Below are 25,447 nucleotides of genomic sequence, written 5' to 3' on the forward strand. Positions count from 1 at the left end.
CAACCCTACCCCTTGTCGATATGTGCAATATCCGAAGATCGTTCACGCCCCGACAAGTATTCATTTGTAATGTTCATACATCTTCGATATATAATATTCGTATCTTTATTTTTAACCTGATAGTACGCGCAATATCCGAAGATCGTTCGCGTACCGACAAGTAATCATTCATATCCATCACATATATCACATATGGCATACACTTATCACTTAGGATAAATGTATTAACAACACATCGAGTATGCACACAGCCCCGAAAACATAACAAGGAATGGGGCTAGAAACTCACCTGAATACTGTTACGCTCTCCGTTAATAGTTATTCCCCTCTTGAGCTGTGCACGGCTAACTGTATAATATTTACACGTATCAATTAGCTACTACTACTTATGTTGCGTTTCTATCTTTATATGACCCACAACGAACGGGGGTCCGGGGGCAGCGCCCCTGGTAGCGGGGTTCTAGGGGCGGCAGCCCCTAGCGGGGTCCAAGGGGCAGAGCCCCTAGCTGGGGTTAAGCTGCCAGGTCAGATTGGAAAAATTTTATTTTCGATAACTGCCTTAACACATTTTCCATTAGGTTTTTACTTTATTTTATAAACGAACTTCACTTCAGGCGAAGTTAAACCTTAGGCGAACTTGGCTTCAGGCGAAGTTAAACCTTAGGCGAACTTGGCTTCAGGCGAAGTTATACCTTAGGCGAACTTGGCTTCAGGCGAAGTTAAACCTTAGGCGAACTTGGCTTCAGGCGAAGTTAAACCTTAGGCGAACTTGGCTTCAGGCGAAGTTAAACCTTAGGCGAACTTGGCTTCAGGCGAAGTTAAACCTTAGGCGAACTTGGCCGTAGGCGAAGTTATACCTTAGGCGAAGTTACACTTGAAGGCGAAGTTACGCTTGAAGGCGAAGTTACGCTTGAAGGCGAAGTTCATCAGGCGAACTTATTCTTGCAGGCGAAGTTATCGCGCTGCAGATCTGTTTTGCCCATAAATCCTTCGTTTCTTAGCCAAATAACTCGATTTTGGTACCCACGGAATCGTATGATCGGCGCCTACAAATCCCAACCATCAAATCGGCCTAAAATCGACGTTTTAGGGGTCCGATTTGGGCAGTTGGGTTTCGGGTCCGGTTAACCCATCCAATCCTAACCATTTTCAGTAATAATAGCTTTGTTAGATTAGTTCTTACCTTACCAACTCAGATCTATCAACAAATCTCGGGTCTCGGTTTCGAATCTAGATCGGTTAGAATGTGTGTGTTTTGAGGGTGTAAGGAGTGTGTGTTAGGGAGTTTGGTGAGAAATGAGATATTTTGGGATTTTGGGGGTATTTATATCCCTGAAATCCCATTCTCATTTAACCTATCTCAATTAACCCAAGTCCATAACCCACTTCCATTACCCGACACTAGCCCGACCCATACCAACTCCTATTCTTTTATTTATTTCCTGATAACCCGAGTAAACTTCCCATCTATTAATAAGTAATATAATTAATATTACCTTTGAAATTTCGGGATGTTACAGCTATTACGAGTCGGGCTTGTGTTGGGTTAAGTATTGTGGGTAATGGACTTGGATTAGAAAGGAAGGAAGATGGACCATGGGCTCAAGCCCATGACCCATAATATATAAACCATAATTATACCTTATGTCACACCCTGAAAACCTTAATTTAAACAGCGGAAGACTTTTGACCAAGTCGTTCGGGTTGTGACAGTCGCTGTTAGCCAATCATAATAAAGTGTAATAAAATAATAATCAAAGTTTGACTTTTCAAAGAAACTTTATTATTATTAAAAATATAAGTTTACACGTGTATGAAAACACGATTATTACACATCCCAGTTTATTCCCATATTCAAACACGACCCGCCTCTTTTCCTTAGTCACCACGAAGCTATCACATACCTGAAAAGCATATTAAAAATCGTATGTTAACACAATGTGTTGGTGAGTTTCCCTTTATAATAAAATAGTCCATATACTTATATATATATATATCAATCGAAAAACAACATCTATATAATGATCTTTTTTCATTTTATAAATATATACATACCAATATCACATCGTGTGTAATCGTCACCACACCCCGAATGATATTAAAAACATCCCGTGTATAATGATTTACCGCCATTATATGTAAGGCCCCGTTCCCGGTAGCCCTACTTTAGCGTCGGATTTAATCATAAACACAGTTCTACAAATCAGAGTTTATTAAAACTTTCGCGGAAACGTCAACTTAAATCATTCTTTATTAAACATTATATCTTTTCTTTGATACCATAACGCAAAACATCTTATTTTAAAACATCATCTCTTTCATCTTCAGATGCCAGCCATTCAATCCATGCCATGTGTCATCCGCATGCTAGCCCTTTCAACATATTCACCTGCGTGCATACTAAAAGTCAGCTACGCTGAGTGAGTTCTAGTTAATCAAGCAACTTATCATACAACCACTACATACATCATATACGTATCCGAAGACACATAACCCACTGTCTAACCCGCTACTGCTTAACCACTTAATTACCCCTACAACTTAGCCACTTAATTACCCCTACAGCTTAACCACTTATGCCACTTGTGCCACTTTATGCCACTTATGCCACTTGTGCCACCTTATGCCACTTTAATAATGAAGGCACGCATAGACTCACTCTACCACGTGCTCACGTTATGCCCTTAACTCTATTACTAGACCCCTATCCACTTCTATCACACTATACTTCTACTTGTCTATAACCCACTTCCTATCAGCACATTATTTACATAATAAGCAAGTCACATCAACAATCATACACACTAATAACCACTTGACAGTCACTATCCTTGGCGATACGTGCAATATCCGAGGATCGTTCACGCACCGGAAAGCATTATATATTAGCTACTTGTATAACATCTATAGCATACACTTACCACTTAAGGTAAGTGTATTCACACTTCACATCAAGTATGCACACAGCCCCGAAACATAACAAGGAAATGGGGCTAGAAACTCACCTGAACTCGGTTACTTCTTCTGCTAACGGTTACTCCTTCTTGAGCTGTGCGCGTCTAACTGTTTAATAATTACAGTATTAAGTACCGCTCTAGTCATCTCATTTCTACTTAATTAGTCTTACACGTCTAAGCTGTTTTACTTCAATAAATCATTACCTGGTTAGTTAATCGTTACTCATTAACCTTTAAAGGTATCTTTCATAAATTGCCAAACTCCAAGGGCTGTTATGTAATTATATAATTCTTTTCTAAGTCCAGGGACCATTCTATCTTTATATTAAACTCCTAGTTCGTTACTTTACCCTTAACGAATTGGGTAAAGAATCATCCTCTGATTCGCTAAGCTCCCATACCGAACTAGCTAACGAATCACCCTCTGATTCGCTAAGCTCCCATAACGAACTAGCTAACGAATCACCCTCTGATTCGCTAAGCTCCCATAACGAACTAGCTAACAAATCACCCTCTGATTCGCTAAGCTCCCATAACGAACTAGCTAACGAATCACCCTCTGATTCGCTAAGCTCCCATAACGAACTAGCTAAAGAATCACCCATAACGAATCACCCATAGTTCTTATCCAGACTTTGACTCAAGGGTCAAATTCAAAATCGTCAAGAACAGCAAATAGTCAACAGATCTTAGATCTGCAATTAAACCTTTGTTTCTTAACCAAATATCACGATTTTGGTATCAACGGAATCGTCTGACCAGCGCCTACAAACCCCAACCATCAAATCGGCTTAACATCGATGTTTAAGGGGTGCGATTTAGGCATATAGGTTACGGGTTCTTGTAGGTTAACAATTAACCTATCAAATGCTAATCAATTCCAGTAATATTTGTTGTTTTGGGTTCGTTTATAACAAACTAACACAGATCTATGATTTCCCAAATCAAACCGAACCTATACAAATGATTTCTAACTATAAACGTACCTTGAACGAGTCGAACTACGAACACGGTTAAGCCTTGATGTTGTTTTGGTCCGTCACGACGTTCCAGCACCAACAAGCTCGGGTTTTCGCCTTCGGATCTTGGTTCGGGTTATAAGATGGTGTTGTGTGTGTTTTCTAAGGTATAGGCTAGTGTGTAAATTAGGATAAAAATGGAAAGGATTAGGGTTTAAGGGGTATTTATACTCCCTTAAGCCAATGGACCTAAGGCCCATCTTTCCCTTTTGGTCCATAATTAAGTCCATCTAAAAGCCAACTTATCCTATCATATTTTATTATTATTATTACTATCCGAACGAAAAATTGGGATGTTACATTATAACACAAACATGTGTGTAATAATCTACTGTCATTACATCATAAATATAATAGGCATTTTACTTCTTAAACAAAGCGTGCTATTGTAGACGAGCAAAGAATACAACATTACGTATGAATATCATAGTTGATAACCTGTCACATACCAGATTCAAAATACGCCCACAATTTTAACCCAACGCGATGGAAGTAGGGGGCGTCACCCCGATAGATCTACCCATGTTTCTGTGTCCCTTTCTAGGGTTAACCGTTATTTAGCCAACTAGACTCATCCCGCGTTTGACACACTTTGTAAAATAAAATGCCTTTAAAAATATCAATGAAATCAATATAATAAAAAATATGTTTTCCCCCAAAACAATTATAAAAACATTTAAAAACGATTCCATTTAAAACGAGGGGGTTCGATAGAGAAACTCACTGCCTTGAAGCTTTTCCAAAAATCCCGTGTCTTATATTAGAACACGTTTTGTTAATAAAAAATTGATTTTAGTATTTATACAAAACTCTTTTTAATTTACTAATCCTACTCTAGTATACACATAAGCACATAAACACATAAACACATAAGCGAGTACACATAGTTCGGTTTTCCGTTAACTATTATTTAATTAATTAAATTAATTAATAAACAATTAAAATATAATAAAATATTTTAAGTTTCAGTTGCTAGAAATTTTTAAGAAAATATTAATCTTCTATTTTTCACAAAACTTGTCGGTTTTGTCGGTTTTATCAGTTTTATTCTTAAAATGCGTTATTTCGGTTTTTCGTTTAAAATGTAATTTATAAATTCTGAAAAATACTTGTTACATAGATATTAATCAAGTCTTATAAGCTTACTTGTGAAAATATATTATTTTCATTTTTGTTAATATTTTCTCAAAACTTCAACTTTTTAACGTTTTCGTGTCAGTTTTCACGACACGAACCGTTTAGGACTAAGTTTTATCATCTTGTCATTTTCTCATGTATTAAATTATGTTATACATGATTATTTTTAACACTTTAGGGGCTGTTCTAAAACAGTCCCTAATAGTTGTATCGGTTTTGCTTTAAAGCCGATTTTTCGACCGTTTAAGTTACCGATGAGTCAAATAAATTACACAAGTCTATACTAATCATCTTATGAACTAAACACACATATAATAACATATAATTTACCATAAATTTCAGTTTTGACCAAATAAATCCATAAGACCCGTTTAATCGAGTTTTAGGTTCCTAGTTCGTATTTTAGGTTTCATTAACAATGTTACTAGTTAAGCTTTTATTTTTATATATAAAATTATTATTAAATATTATTTAAAAGTCCAGATCTTTAACTATTTAATAAGTTCACAATAATCCAAAATTTCACTTTTAAGTAAATGTTCTTATTCTTTTTTAGAAGAATCTAAATTTCATGATTTTAAACAATGTCTTTTTCAACAAATTCAAGTGTGATTCTTTTAGATGATTCCATTATTTCTAATATATCATTTTTACATCATTCAAATCTTTAAAAATCTTTAATCAATCATTTAATTTACAAAATTATGGATTTTCATAAATTTTCTAAGTATTATTCTAACAAAGTTTCCCTATTTATTAACTTTAACAATCTTCAAGAACTAATAAAAGGTTTTAGTGAGTTTACTAGCATATATCCTATTTCATTATCAATTTTATTATTCCATAACACTTATTGATTCATCAATCCATCCAAAATCCCTTAATTAATCCCATATACAAAATCCCCAATTTTTCACTTATGAACAAGTTCTTGTTTTGTTCATCCCTAACAACAATTTTTCAATGTTTCAAGTTCATATTAACAAACTAATGATCATTAATTATCCTAAATCCATTCTAACATCAAACCCTAACATCAAGTTTATTCAAGTATTTATCAAATAATTAAAAGATCATTAACACCTAAAATCAAACTTTCAAGCTTCAATCAAGAACAACAAATCTAATACTTTCAACCCTAATAATCAATCTTAAATCAAACTTACTTCTTCTTGGAGATTTGGAAGATGAGATTGATGATGTTATGGTGTGATATTGGTGTTCTTCCTTCCTATACCCTCCTTAATATCTTAATCTTCTTATTCTTGATCTAATCTTCCATGATTTCTTGATTATGTGTGTGTTTATTGTTTGATTTTGAATTGCATGTGTGGGGTGAGAATGTTCAGCCGATGGTTTTTAAGAGAGAGGGATGGAGAGTATAGGTTTGATGAGTGGGAGTTTTAGAGGGCAATTGGGTTATTTAGTTTGATTACAACACATCATATTATCTAGAAGGATAATAATTAGGAGGATGAGTTGGTGAGGTGTGGTGTCATGGGTGGGGTGTGGGGGGGGGGGGGGGGACGGCTAGGAGAAGGGGGTGGGGTAAGGGTTGGTAAATAATAATATATTGTATAGTTTAGGTAATAAAGTTTAACGTAAAGCGTAATTTATCTAGTCCAACGAAGTCCGTTTTCGATAATTTTTATCAGACTTTGAGCGAAACTAGATTATAGTCAATGTCTGCCTAATAATTTAGTTTTCTGAAAAACTTGATGTCAGACTCTTACGATGTCCTCTACTGGCTTTTGGTTACTTATTTTCTAATTTTCGCAATTTGAAAATACTAAAATTAAGTTTATATATTATCTCGACTACTTTAATATATATTTTAATTTTCCGAGATCATTTAACCCCTTTTAATGAATATTTACCTTCTGACTTGTTACCCAGGGTCATTCCACGTCAGATTCGTTACGTGGTGATTTTTGCACTTTTTGTTGACTTTTAAACATATAGATCACTAATAAAGAAGATTTTTCTCATAATGACTCATTTTTATTGCTAAACTTGATTTATTAATGAAATTTTTTAGGCAAATGTTACATTCTCCCTTCCTTTAAGAAATTTCGTCCCGAAATTTAGGAAGTGGTACTAGGTTCTTATTCTACAGGAAATAGATGGGGGTACTTTCGCTTCATCTAGTCTTGACTTTCCTAGGTGAATTCGGGGCCGAGCTTTGAATTCCAACGGACTTTGACTAACTTGATTCGGTTTCTTCTTAGCTTTTGAATTTTCCAATCCATCACCTCTACGGGTTCCTCAATGAATCGGAGCTTATCGTCTACCCGGATATCTTCAATGGGGACAATTAATGATTCATCGGATAAACATTTCTTCAGGTTTGAATTGTGGTACACGTCGTGGATTCCACTAAGTTCTAACGGTAGTTCGAGCTGATATGCTACTGTGCCAACTCGCTTAATGATCTTAAAGGTTACGACGTATCGAGGACTTAGTTTACCTTTCTTCCCGAATCTAACTACTCCTTTCCAAGGTGAGACCTTTAACAACACCCTATCTCCTTCTTGGAATTCTAAAGGTCTTATTCGGTTATCTGCATAACTCTTCTGTCGGTCTGCAGCCGCTTTTAATCTGTCTCTAATTTGAGAGACTCTGTCTGTGGTTTCCTGGACAATCTCGGGCCCTGTCAATTGCTTTTCTCCAACTTCGGCCCAACAAAGAGGGGATCGACATTTTCTCCCGTACAAAGCTTCAAAGGGAGCCGCTTTTATACTCGAGTGATAGCTGTTGTTATAGGAAAATTCAGCTAATGGCAAATGAGTATCCCAACTTTTGCCGAAATCAATGACACATGCTCGTAGCATGTCCTCTAACGTCTGGATGGTCCTTTCGCTCTGGCCGTCGGTTTGTGGGTGATAGGCGGTGATCATGTCTAAACGGGTACCTAAGGATTCTTGTAGGGATTGCTAGAATCGAGAGACGAAACGACCGTCTCTATCTGAGATGATTGAGACAGGTACACCGTGTTTAGCTATGATTTCTTTCAGGTATAGTCTAGTCAATTTCTCCAGACTATCTTTCTCACGCATGGGAATTAAATGGGCGGACTTTGTCAACCGATCTACAATGACCCAAATGGAATCGTGATTTGTAGGAGTGGTTGGTAGTTTGGTTACAAAATCCATGGTAATATTTTCCCATTTTCATTGGGGTATCTCAGGTTGTTGCAATAAACCAGGTGGTCTTCGGTGTTCAGCTTTCACCTTTGAACATGTCAGGCACTTATTGACATAAACAGCTATATCTCCTTTCATATTTGGCCACCAATAGAGTTCTTGAAGATCCTTGTACATCTTGGTTGATCCTGGGTGGATTGAGTACTTGGATCTATGTGCTTCTTCCAACACCAATTGTCGCAAGTTTATGAATCTTGGAACCCAGACTCGATCGATCAAGAATTGTGTACCATTAGTCTTGGTTACGAACTCACATTCCAATCCTCGCAACTTCTCAGCTTTAATGTTTCGAGGTTTCAAGGCCTCTTTTTGTGCATCACGAATTCGAGTGGTAAGACTCGTCTGAATCGTTAATCCTAATGCACGAACGCGAAGTGGTTTCTCTCTTTCCTTTCTACTCAAGGCATCGGCTACAACATTTGCTTTTCCTGGGTGGTAGCGAATATCGCAGTCATAGTCGTTGAGTAACTCTATCCATCTTCGTTGTCTCATATTAAGATCCTTTTGATCAAATATATGCTGGAGACTTTTGTGATCTGTGAAGATTGTGCCTTTAGTACCATAAAGGTAATGCCTCCAAACCTTGAGGGCAAAGACAACTGCTCCTAATTCTAAGTAGTGAGTCTTGTAATTTTTCTCGTGCACCTTGAGTTGTCGTGACGCGTAAGCTATTACTTTATCTCGTTGCATAAGGACACATCCGAGACCTAATCGTGAAGCATCACAGTAGACTACAAATCCATCTGTTCCGTCTGGAAGGGATAGGATTGGTTCACTACACAACTTCTGCTTGAGTAATTGAAAAGCTTCCTCTTGCTTCTTTGTCCAATCGTATTTCTTATCTTTTTGGGTTAGTTGGGTTAAAGGTTGAGCTATAGATGAGAAATTCTCGATGAATCTATGGTAATAACCAGCTAGTCCCAAAAATTGTCGCACTTCAGTGGATGACCTTGGTGTCTCATAGTTTTTAATTGCTTCAATTTTTAAAGGATCAACATGAATACCGTTCCTATTGATCACATGCCTAAGAAAGTGGACTTCTCGAAGCCAGAAATCACACTTAGAAAATTTGGCATATAGTTCTCCTTCTTTAACAAGTCTAGGATTAACTTCAGGTATTGTTCATGCTCTTCCTTAGTTCGTGAATAAATGAGTATGTCGTCGATGAATACTATCACGAACTTGTCCAAGTATGGCTTACAAACCCTATTCATGTGATCCATAAACACAGCGGGTGCGTTTGTTAGGCCAAACGGCATGACTTAGAATTTGTAGTGACCGTATCGGGTTCGGAAGGAGGTTTTGTGAACATCATCTTCTGCAACTCTTAGCTGATGGTATCCCGATCGCAGATCATTTTTGGGTAGTAATTGGAACCTTGTAATTGATCAAACAAATCATCAATCCTCGGTAGTGGGTATCGATTCTTAATGGTAAGCTTGTTCAATTCTCGGCAATCGATACACATTCGAAAAGAACCATCTTTCTTCTTCACGAATAAGACAGGCGCTCCCCAGGGTGAGAAGCTTGGTCTTATGAATCCTTTGTCTAATAGTTCTTGAAGTTGATTGGATAGTTCTTGCATCTCTGACGGTGCTAGTCTATATGGGGATCAAGCTATGGGAGCGGCATCCTGAACTAGATCGATTTTGAATTCAACTTGTCGTGGAGGAGGTAATCCAGGTAAATCTTCTGGGAAAACTTCTGAAAAATCACGAACTATAGGAATATCGTAGATCTTTCGCTCCTTAGCCATCGTGTCGAGCACATTGACGAGGAAAGCAGGACATCCTTTCCTTAGCATTTTGAGAGTTTTCATGATACTAGAGAGCTTTAACTCAGAGCCACTTCGATCTCCTTGAATTGCTAGACATTCATCGGTTGGGGTTGGTAAACGAACCAGCTTTTCGGAACATACGATTTCGGCTCTATTCTTTGATAACCAGTCCATTCCTATTACTATGTCAAAACTGCCTAGTTCAACAGGTAGAAGATCGATTGGGAATTTATGGCTTCCTAACAAAACATTACAGTTGCGAACGACTTCACTGGTTTCGATTAGTTTCCCGTTAGCTAATTCAATTGAGTATTTGGTGTCTAACTTACTGGGTTTAATACCAAGAAGGGGTTCAAATTGGTTAGAAACAAAGCTTAAGTCTGCTCTGGTATCGAATAATACATAAGCATGGTGATTATTAACGAGGAACGTACCGGTGACTACAGATGAGTCCTTCCGGGCCTACTACACGTTCATTTCAAATGCTTTGCCCCCTAGAGTTTTGACCTTTGAGTTTGGGGAATTCTCACTTGAAATGTCCTACGATTCCACCCTCGAAACATCCGGGAGTTTGGCTTCCTGTAGATGTTGCAATCCTTGTGTAACAGTCACGAGCCACATGACCGAGTCTATTGCATCGGTTGCACTTCCAGCATTCACCACCATGGATCCTTCCACACTTGTTACAAGAAGATCTCTGTCCTGAGCTTCCTCTAGATCCCCTTGAGTTTGCTGCAAACATCCTTCCTGCTCCTTGGTTTCTCTTGTACTGACCTCCTGAGTTACCATTCCACTTCCGTTTGAGCTCTCCGGGTTTCTAATTCTCAGTAGCTGCCTTTCGTTCGGGTTCTGGGGTGACAACTTTCTTTCCGGAGTCTTTTAGATTTCCCATTCGAACTGCATCATCAGTTAAAGATTTTGCCAGTTCTCGGGCTGACTGGATGGTGGTTGGTTTGGAGGAGGTGACCATTCCTCGGATTTCGGGAGCTAAGCCCCAGATGTACCTCTCAATTCTTGCATATTCAGGCGTAACCAGTCGGGTTACTAGTCGCGCCAATGCGTTGAATCGGGAAGTATATCCTCCGATGTCAGCACCTTCCATCTTTAACTGCCAGAAGTCATATTCGATCTTCTGAATTTCGTTTCGTGGACAGAATTCTTTTAGCAACATTTCTTTCAGTTCTTCCCAGGTTAGACGGTAGGCGGCATCTTCTCCAAGATTTGGAATAATAGAGTTCCACCACTCGAGTGCCTCATCACGGAATGAACACACTTCGTATTTTATCCGTTCGAGAGGAGTGCAATCACTGATTTTCATGACAGATTCCATTTTCTCGATCCATCGGATAATTTCCAAAGGTCCCTCGACACCGGTAAATTCTTTCGGTCCGCAACCTTGGAAAGTTTTGTATGAGCACCCGTGTACCGTACTACCTGAGGGGTTTTCGTTTAGAGTTTCGGTTCTAGGATTTTCCCCGGTTCTGTTATTAGCTGCATTTCGGGTATTTTGACTTGAGTTGCGGTTAGCCTCATGCTGCTCGAGTGCCGTGTTCACATGTTGAGCGATTAATTGAGCCAAATCTTCTTGAGAAGATGGTAATCCGAATGCTTGATTGATAGTAGTTTGTCTTGTTTTAGGCGCCATGATTTTTTTAGAAAAAAGAATATAATTTGTTAGTTTTGAAAAAATATTTTCTAAACTAGAGATATTAATATAACATAACACTTATATATATTCAACCATACAAAAGAGATCCATAACACTTAAATATATTCAACCATACAAAAGAGAGGGGGTTTTATATTGTTACCTACAAAATTAGGTGTAATACATACTACACCTTATAATTACCACCCTTAGTTCATAAGTACCTAAAAGTTAACCATAAGTACCCAAAAGACAACAAGTTTTAAGTTTAATTACATAACCACTACCAACTATCACCTATGAGCCTTATCTAATGAAGGCTCATAAGATAACAAACACTCGGCTCGATCACTTCATTCTTGGATTCCAACCCGTCCACCCTTTGCCTAGTTTTCTCTCCCCCTGTTCTCCACATCAAAGACATAGTGACACACGGCATTGTAAGATTGGTCATCACTATGTTTCGTTTGTTCCAACGCGGTGAGACGTGCGAGAATGTCGGGAATGACAGTCTCGTACTCGGCTACCTTTCTTTCCAAGAAAGCTAGCTTACCAAGTCCTCCCGAGGCCAGACCCCTGACCGGATCCTAAGGAGGCGGTGGTGGTAGTGGTGGGGCCACGGTAGTCGGAACAGCTGTGGAGGTGGTGGCCTGAAAGTTATGGCGAGACCTTTTCCTAGAGTACACCTTTAAAGGTGTCACTCTAGAACTAGGCCCGTCACACTGTGGGGCCCTCGGTGAGAGGAAGACAATCGGTGATAAAGGAGCCTCCTCTGAGCTATCGTCACTAATAATCACATATGATGTCATCTGTCACATAATAACTAATGTTAGTAACAAATATATATATATATATATATATATATATATATATATATCACATAATTATTACCTTTCGCTTCATGTGACGAGGAAAAGAGCGCGTGTTTGAATATCTAGTTATAGTTTAGAAAATTTTAAAATTTCCTAATTCTCTATAACGATTGGCTCTAATACCAACTTCTGTCACACCCCGAAAACCTTCATTTAAACAGCGGAAAACTTTTGACCAAGTCGTTCGGGTTGTGACAGTCGTTGTTAGCCAATCATAATAAAGTGTAATAAAATAATAATCAAAGTTTGACTTTTCAAAGAAACTGTATTATTATTAAAAATATAAGTTTACACGTGTATGAAAACACGATTATTACACATCCCAGTTTATTCCCATATTCAAACATGACCCGCCTCTTTTCCTTAGTCACCACGAAGCTATCACTTACCTGAAAAGCATATTAAAAATCGTATGTCAACACAATGTGTTGGTGAGTTTCCCTTTATAATAAAATAGTCCATATACTTATATATATCAATCGAAAAACAACATCTATATAATGATCTTTTTACATTATATATATATACATATGTATATATATATATATACATACCAATATCACTTCGTGTGTAATCGTCACCACACCCCGAATGATATTAAAAACATCCCGTGTATAATGGTTTACCGTCATTTTAACACAAACATGTGTGTAATAATCTACTGTCATTACATCACAAATATAATAGGAATTTTACTTCTTAAACAAAACGTGCTGTTGTAGACGAGCAAAGAATACAACATTACGTATGAATATCATAGTTGATAACCTGACACATACCAGATTCAAAATACGCCCACTTCTAACCCAACGCGATAGAAGTAGGGGGCGTCACCCCGATAGATCTACCCACATTTCTGTGCCCCTTTCTAGGGTTAAACGTTATTTAGCCAACAAGACTCATCCCGTGTTTGACACAGTTTGTAAAATAAAATGCCTTTAAAAATATCAATGAAATCAATATGTAATAAAGAATATGCTTTTCCCCCAAAACAATTATAAAAACATTTAAAAACGATTCCATTTAAAACGAGGGGGTTCGATAGAGAAACTCACTGCCTTGAAGCTTTTCCAAAAATCCCGTGTCTTATATTAGAACACGTTTTGTTAATAAAAAATTGATTTTAGTATTTATACAAAACTCTTTTTAATTTACTAATCCTACTCTAGTATACACATAAGCACATAAACACATAAACACATAAGCGAGTACACATAGTTCGGTTTTCCGTTAACTATTATTTAATTAATTAAATTAATTAATAAACAATTAAAATATAATAAAATATTTTAAGTTTCAGTTGCTAGAAATTTTTAAGAAAATATTAATCTTCTATTTTTCACAAAACTTGTCGGTTTTGTCGGTTTTATCAGTTTTATTCTTAAAATGCGTTATTTCGGTTTTCCGTTTAAAATGTAATTTATAAATTATGAAAAATACTTGTTACATAGATATTAATCAAGTCTTATAAGCTTACTTGTGAAAATATATTATTTTCATTTTTGTTAATATTTTCTCAAAACTTCAACTTTTTAACGTTTTCGTGTCAGTTTTCACGACACGAACCGTTTAGGACTAAGTTTTATCATCTTGTCCTTTTCTCATGTATTAAATTATGTTATAAATGAGAATTTTTAACACTTTAGGGGCTGTTCTAAAACAGTCCCTAATAGTTGTGTCGGTTTTGCTTAAAAGCCGATTTTTCGACCGTTTAAGTTACCGATGAGTCAAATAAATTACACAAGTCTATAAAAATCATCTTATGAACTAAACACACATATAATAACATATAATTTACCATAAATTTCAGTTTTGACCAAATAAATCCATAAGACCCGTTTAATCGAGTTTTAGGTTCCTAGTTCGTATTTTAGGTTTCATTAACAATGTTACTAGTTAAGATTTTATTTTTATATATACAATTATTATTAAATATTTTTTAAAAGTCCAGATCTTTAACTATTTTATAAGTTCACAATAATCCAAAATTTCAGGCAAGATCCCGTTATTCCGGCAATGGCGGCGCCGGAAAGGCGGCGCTGGAGAATCTGGTACGAGGTTTAGATCTTGTCAAGGAATGTTATGACCTAACCTTAATTCGTTAGCAGAGACATGACGAACCAAACTTAGTTCGTTAACGGAAGCATAACGAATTAGCAAGTAATTCGTTATGACCTTTCGTCAAGCAGAGATAACGAACTAGAGACAATTCGTTAAGATTGATTCGTTAACAGGATCTTAACGAACTAATCCCAATTCGTTATGTTAAATCGTTAAGGAATGAATGACGAACTAAACCCAGTTCATTAAGTAGTTCGTTAAGGGAGAACTGACGAATGAACCCCAGTTCGTTAAGGGTTCAGTTCGTTAAGGTCCAATTCGTGCAAGGACCAGCTCGTTATAATAGTCAGTTCGTTATAATGAATGAGTTCATTCGTTAAGAACCCCATTTGTTAAAGACAGGGTAAGGAACTAGAAGTTTGGCAGTATTACAGAAGGGTCCCTGGGTTTGTGATAGAATAAGTTAATTACATAATAGCCCTTAGACTTTGATAATTTATGAAAGATACCTTTAAAGGTTAACGAGTAACGATTAACTAACCGGGTAATAATTCAATGAAGTAAAACCAACTTAGATGCATAATAAGAATGGCTAGAGTAGTATTTGATATTCAATTATTAAACAGTTAGACGCGCACAGCTCGAGAAGAAATAACCATTAGCGGAAGAAGTAACCGAGTTCAGGTGAGTTTCTAGCCCCACTTCCTTGTTATGTTTTCAGGGCTGTGTGCATACTCGATGTGATAGTTAATACACTTACCTTAGGTGGTGAGTGTATTCTTAATATGATTTATGTATGATGACTGCTTGACAGTGTGTGAACAATTTTCGGATATTGCATGTACCGCCAGGTGGTAGTTAAATATATGATTGCTATATATAATTTAGAAATGATATACGTATGATATGTACATGAACGATCTTCGGATATTGCATGTACTGTTGGGTTATGATTACAGATATGTATGATATATATAATGTATGTAAGATACGAGTATGATATGAGTAAATATAAAGGATAGTTAGGTTAGGGCAGAAAGGGACTGAGCCCTAATAATACTCAAGGCAGAAAGGGACCGAGCCCTAATAATACTCGAGGCAGTAGGGCGTAATGCTCTTTAAAACATAGAAGTATGTAAAGTAAGATTTAATATAAAAGTATGCAAGTATGTATGAAAGAAAGATAAGCAGATTAAGAATATCATATGTATCTTCGAAGGTATAGTTATATGAATATAAATGTATATATTGTATGATGTATGATTAACTAGAACTCACTCAGCGTAACTGACTTTTAGTATGCACGCAGGTAATTATATATATATAAAGAGCTAACACGAAGATGGCACATGGCATGGATTGAACGGCTGACATCTGAAGATGGAAGAAATGACGTTTTTAATATAATGTTTTATGTTTTGGTATCAAAGAAAAGATCAAATGTTTTTGTAACGAATAGTCGAAGTTAACATTTCCGTGAAAGTTTTAATTAACTCTGATTTGTAAGAACTGTGTTTATGAGTAATCTGACGTTAAAGTAGGGTCACCGGGTTCAGGGCCTTACAACGGAACAATAACTTGGATTACGAAACAGATTTGGTTTTTATAAATCCAAATGGTGTTGATGTCTCCACTGAAATTGCTATTGAACTCAATGGTATTAATGAGAGGTATAGGGTTAGACATTTGGCCAGTTTTGTTCGGTCGAATGTTCTTCAGTTTGGAACATTGGCTGTTTTCGAGTACAACGTGTCTACTCATTCATTGATACTCACTGATGTTCTTGGTTAATGTTGAAGTTTTCGATCATGGGTTGTTTTTTATTTTGATACATTAAGGTTTAAACACTACACTTTGCTAATAGGTTCTATATATATGTTGTTAGCTTTAGTTATGTAAATTATTGAATTCTTTTGTTAGATTTAGTATGTATGGTTTGTACTATTAATTATGACTTTATGTTCGGGTTTTTTTTGTTATAAGGTTAACTTGAATGTCATTAGTTGTCTTGTATGTATCTTATATAAGTATATATATTTATATATAAGAATTATTTCCTATAATAATTATTATTATTATTCGTACATTAGGAAACAAATATATAAAAGCTTAACTTGAATGCCATAAAATGTTTATTCTATACAATAATTCGTATATAATTATCTATGCAATAAATTATTTATTTTTAAAAAGCTTATATTATTATTATTATTTTATACAAATACTGATATCTAATTATTTAAAAAAAAAGTCAGAATTCAATTAACAATAATTTTGCAAAAGATTATCATATATTAATGACATAAATTTTGTTTATTTTAGTCATTATATTTCTAAATTATTGTGACCATATTTCCTCCTAAAATAAACAAATCCTAATATAAGCAGAATATTATTGTTTCCTTTCAAAGAATATAATTTACATTTTTATTGTATATATACACATATAAATCAAGTTTCACTCAAACTCAAATCTCTGTCACTTATTTTTCTTTTGATTATTGTCATACATTTCTTCCTCAACACCATAAGTTAAGTTTCGTTCCTTCATACCTGTTCTTAAAAAAGATACAAAATTTTGATGTTATAAGTTTTTTTCCAAAATCTATGTTTATTTATCGAAAATAAAATGTTTTTATTTGATAGAATTAAAAAATGGTTTATATGCAAACAATAATTTTCTGATAATTCTTTTTTTAATACAGATTTTAAAGTTTTGTTTTTTTCAATTTCATCTTTATATATATATATATATATATATATATATATATATATATATATCCGACTGTGATGTTTATAAAATCCGAATATATAGATATAGAAAATTGATTTTTAACAAAACAGTTGTTAAATTTTTATTTTTTTGATTTTTTATTTCAGGTTTATTGTAATATTATTTGTTTCCGGTATTCCTAATTCACATTGATTTTCATTTTGAGTTATATTATTTAATGGTGTTTCCAAGCTTTAATGTATAAGACTCCATTTTTCTATCTTAGGGTTCAGTAAAGTAGGCTTAACGCACGTTTAAGGTTTGTTATCTATTTTTTCTTGAAGATGTCTACATCCAAAAAGAAACGAAAAAATGAATGATCTTCATCTTCTCAAAATAAGCTAAGTAACAGTGGTAGGTACAGTAATTTTAATCGTTTCTACCCACTTACTAATACTTCTATGGTTTTAATTTTTTTAAACGGTGCAATAATCTTATTATTTTAATTTTTCATTTTGTTCAATGTAGCCCAAAGTCAACGTTTACCATTGTCTACCATTTCTAATAATACAAAGTACATCGATTATCAAGCAACACCGATTGTCACTCTACCATATCAAGCAAGTATGTAAATTTTATTAAATCATGAATTTGTATTTAAAATCAGTTTTTAAACAATAAAATTATATTTGATATTCTATAATTCAGGTGGTTGTAATTTACCGGTTAGTAGTTATCGAGATAATATCCATCGTTTATTTAAGAATATAAATTCTTATCCGCATTCAACCGATTCCTCCTGTAATCCTTGTGTCCCTGGTATGTTAATAGAATTTTCATTATTATTTTTTGTCCTTATCAAATTTTTGTTTCTCATGTTTATGTTTAATATGAAAAACAATACAGTTAATCGGATCTTCGACACCTTGCAAAATATTTCATCGTCAAGACAAGTATGTTTAATAAGGAGAACGTGTCTCCATCTACAATTTCGAATGTCTACTCTTCCAATGTAGTAAACAACGGTTATTATTTACAAATTGTTTTCAACATAAATTTAGTATTTTATTTTTTTTATTAGTTTTTAAAACTTTTATTTAGGCTTAAATATTGATATTATAACCTTTGTAATTTTAAGACCCTCAAAGATGTACACCATTTGTGAACTCGGCTGCGTCCAAAAGGAAAGAAAGACGATCAATTTTAGATGCAAAAAAGAACTTCCTCCGTTGACGGGAAGAAAAATGGTCTAAAAAATACCTCTTCAGGTATATTACATTTTCCTTATAAGTATTATTTTCCTTTTTTTGAGTTTTTTTAAATAAATGATACGCATACAGCGGAAACCAGTTCGCAAGTATGTAAATTGTATTAAAATTATAAATTTTTCATAAAAATTATTTTTAGAAAATGAAAACTAACAAATCAATTATCTATTGCAGGTGGTTCTAATATACCTGTTAGTGGTTTAAGCAACAATCCAAATTATTTTCCGCATACAACATATTCCTCATTTAATCCTTGTGTCCCTGGTATGTTATTAAAATGTTGTTCACTATATATTGTCGTCATCAATTTTTGTTTCTCATGTTTATGTTTAATATGTTAAAACGATACAGTTAATCAAAATTTTGACAATTTCAAAAATATCCCCTCATCAACACAAGTAACGCGTTTACAATCTAATAAGGAGAACCTGTCTCCATCAACAATGTCAAATGTCTACTCTTCGATTGTAATAACCAACGGTTAGTGTTTAAAAATATTTAACAACATACAGTTTTTAAAACCTTTTGTTAAGCTTAAATATTGATATTATTACCTTTGTAATTTCAAGACTCTAAAACATGTACACCATTTGTGAACTCTGTTGCGTCCAAAAGGAAAGAAAGACGATCAATTTTAGATTCGAAAAGAACTGCTTCAGTTGACAAGAACAAAACTGGTCTACAAAATACCTCTTCAGGTATTTTTCCTTTTAACTTCAACTATTATTTACATTTTTTATGTTTTTTTTTAAATGAAACACTTAAATCTAAATGGAATGGTAATAAATTTAAAGAAGAATTTCATTTTAATAATATGCTTTATATTTAAAAAAAATATGATATTAATTGCACTTTCAAGTATTCTCCTTATTTTTAATCAAGAAATAATATTAACTATTGTATAATCAAACATTTCATAATTTGTTAACCTATAGATGTTACAATTTATCACAAAATAATATTTGATATAATTAATAATAAAAGATATAATTTACAATTTTTCATTTGAAATATCATATGTGTAGTTGTCGATATTTTTTTGACAACCTTTATAATAAGTTTTCTTTATTTAATTTTGAACAGGTCGTATAAATAAATATACGGTTCAAAAAGGATCAAAAGCTTCTTGTTTTGTTGATGACATTCCGGAGTTGTCTACAATCTTTTGAAGAAGGTCAAGAAAAAGAACCCCTACAATACCTATACCTATGGGTGATTTAAATGAATATGCTACAACTATTGGTTATCAAAATGTTGTAGATGTTTTAGAGGAATATCATCAGATATAATATATATTTCATAATTTAATTTCAATCATCTTTTATGTATTTATGTATATTAAGTAACTCCAAATGATGATATTTAAATTTTACTAGAATATGTTGATCATGGAAATCAATTTGTTATGTGTTCAAGTTGCAATGCTTTGTTGTGGAAAACCGAAGTTAACAGAGCAGGTAGTAGTAATGAAGAAGGAGCTTTTTCTCTTTGTTGTTATAATGGAAAAGTCGAACTTCCCGATGTTAGACAACCAGATGAGACTTATCTTGAATTATTTCATGGTGAGAGCGCCATGAGTAAGTATTTCTTGAAAAACATTAGGCGTTTCAATTCGATATTTTCGTTTACGTCTATGGGAGGAAAGATTGACCATTCCATAAACAGAGGCGATGCGCCTTATACGTTTCGACTTAGCGGTGAAAACTATCATTGTTTGGGAAGTCTTTTACCATTACAGGTGCGTAAACCACAGTTTTCTCAACTTTACATTTATGAGACGGAAAACGAGGTTTCAAACCGTCAAGGTGTTTTGGGATAAATACTTTTAACAATATTCGTCAACTTTTGTTATGTTATTATTTTTTAGTATAAGTTTTATTAAATTTAATCAAATCAGATATATTTTGTTGTGGGCAATGATAATAATTCAATGGACGATGAGCTAGAAAAGCATATTATTAATTATTTGAAGACGATGTTAGATTCAAATAATAATTTAGTCCAAGCTTATCAGATGGTACGAGATTGTTTTGAAGAAAACCCACAACTCGATTTGAAGTTGCCTATTATTTGAACAAGACAGCATGATGCGAGACAATATAACTTACCATCAAGTTCTGAAGTTGCTGCTTTAATCGTTGGTGATATTGGTGACGCCGTTGATAACCGAGATATAACTGTTACGAAGCAATCTGGTTCCTTAAAGCGTATCAGTGAACTTCATCCATCGTATACACCCCTTCAATACCCATTGTTTCATCCTTTTGGTGAGGATGATTATCAGGCAAATATACTTCATAAGAATGTTTCCTCTTCATCAACCGCAGCACGCAAGAAGGTTACAATGCGTGAGTTTTTTCTTATCATATTCAAGATAGGCCAAATACGTTTTCAACCATGTTAAATGGTAGGCGTTTGTTTCAGCAATTTTAGTTGACAAATATACGATGATTGAGGCTCAAAGATTACATTTTATACGCGGTAAACAACATGAACTTCGATGTGATACTTACCAAAGTTTATTCTACCATCCTCATTTACTAGTCAACGTGTTATTCTACCATTCTCATTTACTGGCGGAGCAAGATATATGATGCAAAATTATCTAGACGCTATGTGTCTCTGTAGATGGTTCGGTTATCCTGATTTTTTCATAACCATAACATGTAATCCCCAATTGGCCAGAAGTTAAAAGATTTCTTAAGGATACAACGTTAAAGTCGGAGGATAGACCTGATATATTATGTCGGCCTTTTAAGCTCAAGTTTGATGCAATGATTAAATTGGTGAAGGATAAGTCTTTGTTTGGAAGGGTTCAAGCAAGTAATTTTATTTAATGTTATGACTATAAATTATAAACATGAGCTACTTGAATATATTACTATGGTATAGACTTAAACATCAATTTAAACAAATAGATTATTTCTTTAACTATTAAAACTTGTGGAATATTTACTTTTATTATGTATGTTGCAGTTGTTTACACGAAAGAGTTTCAAAAAAGGGGCCTACCGCACGCCCATATTTGCATATTTATGCATCCAGGTAGCAAGATTCATAATCCACAAGAAGTAGATAAATTTAATTCTGTTGAGATTCCAATCAAAGACAGTGGTCCAGACCTATACAAGTTTGTATATGATCATATGATTCACGGTCCATGTGGTGATGCTAACCCGAAGTGCACCTGCATGGTAAACAAAAAATGCTCCAAAAATTTCCCTAAAATGTTTAATGATGAGACAGCTGTTGATTCGCAAGGTTTTTCGGTATACAAAAGAAGAGATAACGGGCAATATGTTGTTAAGTCAGATATAATGATGGATAATAGAACTGTTGTTCCATAAAACAAGACTCTACTAAAACAATTTCAAGCACATATTAACGTTGAGTGGTGTAATCAAGATGGATCGATAAAGTATTTGTTTATATACATTAATAAGGGTCCAGACCGAGCAACAATTTCCCTTGTACAAAATAACAATGGTGATAACCCAGATCCTAATTTAGATGAAATCAAAGCGTTTTATGATTATAGATATGTCTCTGCATGCGAGGCAACATGGAGGATATTTTCATTTGATGTGCATTATAGGATTCCGTCTGTTATGAGGCTTGCTTTTCATTTACCCGGTGAGCAACAAGTAATATATGGTGCTAACGAAGATATTGAAGATATTTTAAACAAAACAACTAATGCTTCTTCGATGTTTACCGATTGGTTTGAGTGTAATAAGAACCATGACCTTGCACAAACTCTCACATACGCAGAGTTTCCAACAAAGTGTGTTTGGAAAAAACAGTTACGTAAATGGGAACCTCGCCTAAGGGGTTTTGCAATCGGTAGAGTTCATGTTGTTCCACCCGCATTCGACGAGGCTTACTATCTAAGAATATAATTAAATAAGGTTAAAGGCCCTGAATGTTTGGAGACATTCGAACAGTTGATGGATTTGTGTGTGAAACTTTTCGAGATGCATATTACAAAAGAGGTCTTTTAGATGATGATAAGGAATTCATAGAAGCCATTGAAGAAGCAAGCCATACTTCTACTGGATATTATTTAAGGAATTTATTTGCTACAATGTTGATTACTTATAGTTTATCTAGACCTCATTTTGTTTGGGAAAGCACTTGGCAACTTTTAGTTGACGATATACTATACAAACAAAAAAAAGATCAAAACAACCCTGGTACGATTTACTTTTTTTAATTATTTCAATTATTTCAATTATTCCAAATATCTAATATCCATAATATTTATTAAATATTAATTTAAGCAGGTTCTTATTTTATTTTCAGGTTTGATTCTTAATGAAGAACAATTAAAAAATATAGCACTCCTGGAAATTGAGAATTTTCTAATTTCAAACAACTCCAGTCTTAGAAGATATCAACAAATGTCATTTCCAGATATTGAGACAATTTCAAGAGCAACTAATCCGTTGATGGTGGAAGAGCTCTCATATGATACCGAGACCATGAATAACGAATTTAATAATCTGTTTGATTCGTTAACAGATGAACAATGAGGGGTTTATAATGAAATAATGAGTGCTTTGATTGATAAAAAAAGGTGGAGTTTATTTTGTTTATGGTTACGGCGGTACTGGAAAAATTTATGTATGGAAAACCTTATCTGCATCAATAAGGTCAAAGGGAGAAGTTGTGTTGAATGTTGCTTCAAGCGGTATTACTTCTTTGCTTTTGGAGGGTGGAAGAACCACACATTCGAGATTTTTAATACCTATTAATTTGACCGAAGATTCCATTTGTCTGGTAATATTACAACCTACTTTATGTTAATTTTTATATTAATCATTTTTTAGTATATATGGCTTTATTTGTTATTCGAATATCAATTTACTTTTAAATATCTTACTTTTTGTATGTTTTTTTTATTATTTCATAAATTAGGTTAAAGAAAATACCGACGTATATGAATTATTGAAAAAGACAAGCTTAATTATTTGGGATGAAGCACCCATGATTCATAAGCAAGCTTTCGAAGCGTTGGACAGGACTTTAAACGATGTTATGAATGGTGATTCCGGTAATACTTCCGAAACAGCTTTTGGACGTAAGGTTGTTGTTTTTGGTGGTGATTTTCGGAAAATTTTGCCCGTTGTAACCAACGGTATAAGAAGTGAATGTGTCAATGCTTACAACAATTCTTCTTATATCTGGTCAAAATGTAAAGTTCTTAAACTAACTAAGAACATGAGGCTTACGGTTGGATGTCGATCTTCAGACGTTGAAAACATCAGAGAATTTGCTGATTGGCTATTAGACATAAGTCAAGGAAACGTTGGTGGTCCAAATAACTGAGAGTCGGTTATTGATATTCCAGACGATCTTTTGATATTGAACTCAGTAGATCCGATGGGTGATTTAATACGGTTTGTCTATCCTAATATATTAGATAGATTCAACGAACTTACTTACTTTCAGGATCGTGCACTGTTGGCACCTTTGAATGAGGTGGTTCAAGAAATTAATGAACGTATGTTAGCCCTCTTTCCTGGTGAAGAAGTCGAGTATCTAAGTTCCGACAGTTTAGCTGAATGTGAAGACGTTTCAGAGGATTTTGATCCACAGTTGTACTCTCCTGATTTGTTAAATGGTTTAAAGATGTTAGGATTGCCTAATCATAGATTGGTCCTCAAAGTTGGTGTTCCTATCATGCTATTAAGGAATATTAATCACAAAAAGGGTATGTGCAATGGTACGCATCTTCAAGTCGTTAATCTCGGTAGGCGTGTAACTGAAGCTAAAGTTGTCTCGGATATCGCACTCTAATTAGTCGAGTAAGTCTTACACCAACTGATAAGAAACTTCCGTTCAAATTAAAAAGAAGACATTTTCCTATCTCCGTATGTTTTGCCATGACAATCAACAAGTGTCAAGGTCAATCATTGTCAAGAGTTGGATTGTATCTTAAAGATCCAGTATTTTCTCACGGTCAGCTTTATGTTGCTTTGCTTTGTCAAGAGTGAAGTGTAGAGATGGTATTAAGTTAGTGATACTCGACAAAGAATTAAAGCTTACAAATAAAATAGCAAATGTTGTTTACAAGGAGATTTTTGGAAACATACAATGTTAAATTTTTGAATTGGTTACGTAATTCAAATTGTTATATTCTACGGTAATGGTTATAATGTAATTTATTTTGGTATATACTTTAGATGTATGTAGTTCAATTTTTTTTTTTTGAATATTTCTTTGCTTTCCTATCTTAAAATTTTTTTTTAATTATAAATACTTTGTTAATGTTAATATGAACCAAAAATTTCTGGATATAAACCTATATGTTTAAAATTCATTTTATAAGATATCTTTTTATATTTACTTTTTAACTTAACATGTTTAAGATATTTATAATACTATCTAATTAAATATTATCAAGTATAGGACATTATAATTACCATATAGATATAATAATTAACTGCACTGGAAAAATAAAACCGTCCCTTCATTAATCTATTTTTTTTATTTGCAATTTTAATCTATTTCTTCTTCTTCTTTAACAATCCTAACATTTTGAACATAACAAAATTCCGATAATGGCTGCGATTATGAATTGGAGGTTTTGTAACCTGTTTCGTAAGTATCAACTCGTGTTTAGCGATTTAGTCACCATAGAAAAAGATAATATTGAATCTGTCATGATGTTCAATAATGTGTTTAAACATCAAATTTATCAGATTGGTCTTACGAAGAATTCTCCATCTCAACAAGAGTTGAATTTAATAAATGTTTTACATGGTTTTCTTCATGATCTTCAGCAAGAGG

The 25,447-nt window shown here is 34.2% G+C and overlaps 3 protein-coding genes across 3 annotated transcripts; all 3 read left to right on the forward strand.

Annotated features, from left to right (window-relative positions):
• The first annotated feature begins 20,060 nt into the window (after positions 1-20,060).
• On the forward strand, positions 20,061-22,554 carry LOC143608186 (uncharacterized). The gene is made up of 5 exons (XM_077083337.1): positions 20,061-20,393; positions 20,553-20,672; positions 20,739-21,003; positions 21,632-21,990; positions 22,099-22,554. The coding sequence occupies exons 1-5, from the start codon at positions 20,061-20,063 to the stop codon at positions 22,552-22,554; spliced, it is 1,533 nt and encodes a 510-aa protein (XP_076939452.1).
• Positions 22,555-23,183: 629 nt separating this feature from the next.
• On the forward strand, positions 23,184-23,983 carry LOC143608197 (uncharacterized). The gene is made up of 3 exons (XM_077083343.1): positions 23,184-23,190; positions 23,232-23,434; positions 23,573-23,983. The coding sequence occupies exons 1-3, from the start codon at positions 23,184-23,186 to the stop codon at positions 23,981-23,983; spliced, it is 621 nt and encodes a 206-aa protein (XP_076939458.1).
• A 54-nt stretch (positions 23,984-24,037) lies between these two features.
• Positions 24,038-24,454, forward strand: LOC143608212 (uncharacterized). Its single transcript, XM_077083347.1, has one exon. The coding sequence runs from the start codon at positions 24,038-24,040 to the stop codon at positions 24,452-24,454; it is 417 nt and encodes a 138-aa protein (XP_076939462.1).
• The last annotated feature ends 993 nt before the right edge of the window (positions 24,455-25,447 follow it).

Source organism: Bidens hawaiensis, unplaced genomic scaffold (genome assembly GCF_021521415.1).
Source record: "Bidens hawaiensis isolate Kalapana, Puna unplaced genomic scaffold, B.hawaiensis_p1.1 tig00002132_1, whole genome shotgun sequence".
Lineage (NCBI taxonomy): Eukaryota > Viridiplantae > Streptophyta > Magnoliopsida > Asterales > Asteraceae > Bidens > Bidens hawaiensis.

Excerpts from the sequence above, each read along its gene's own strand:
- LOC143608197 (XM_077083343.1), top strand. Across the intron at positions 23,435-23,572 it reads CCGAAGATTCCATTTGTCTG|GTTAAAGAAAATACCGACGT; the intron begins GTAATATTACAA and ends TTCATAAATTAG.
- LOC143608186 (XM_077083337.1), top strand. The coding sequence starts at position 20,061 with ATGTGTTCAAGTTGCAATGCTTTGTTGTGGAAAACCGAAGTTAACAGA. Across the intron at positions 20,673-20,738 it reads TAGTCCAAGCTTATCAGATG|CATGATGCGAGACAATATAA; the intron begins GTACGAGATTGT and ends TGAACAAGACAG. Across the intron at positions 21,991-22,098 it reads TAATGATGGATAATAGAACT|GGTCCAGACCGAGCAACAAT; the intron begins GTTGTTCCATAA and ends TACATTAATAAG.
- LOC143608212 (XM_077083347.1), top strand. The coding sequence starts at position 24,038 with ATGGGTGATTTAATACGGTTTGTCTATCCTAATATATTAGATAGATTC.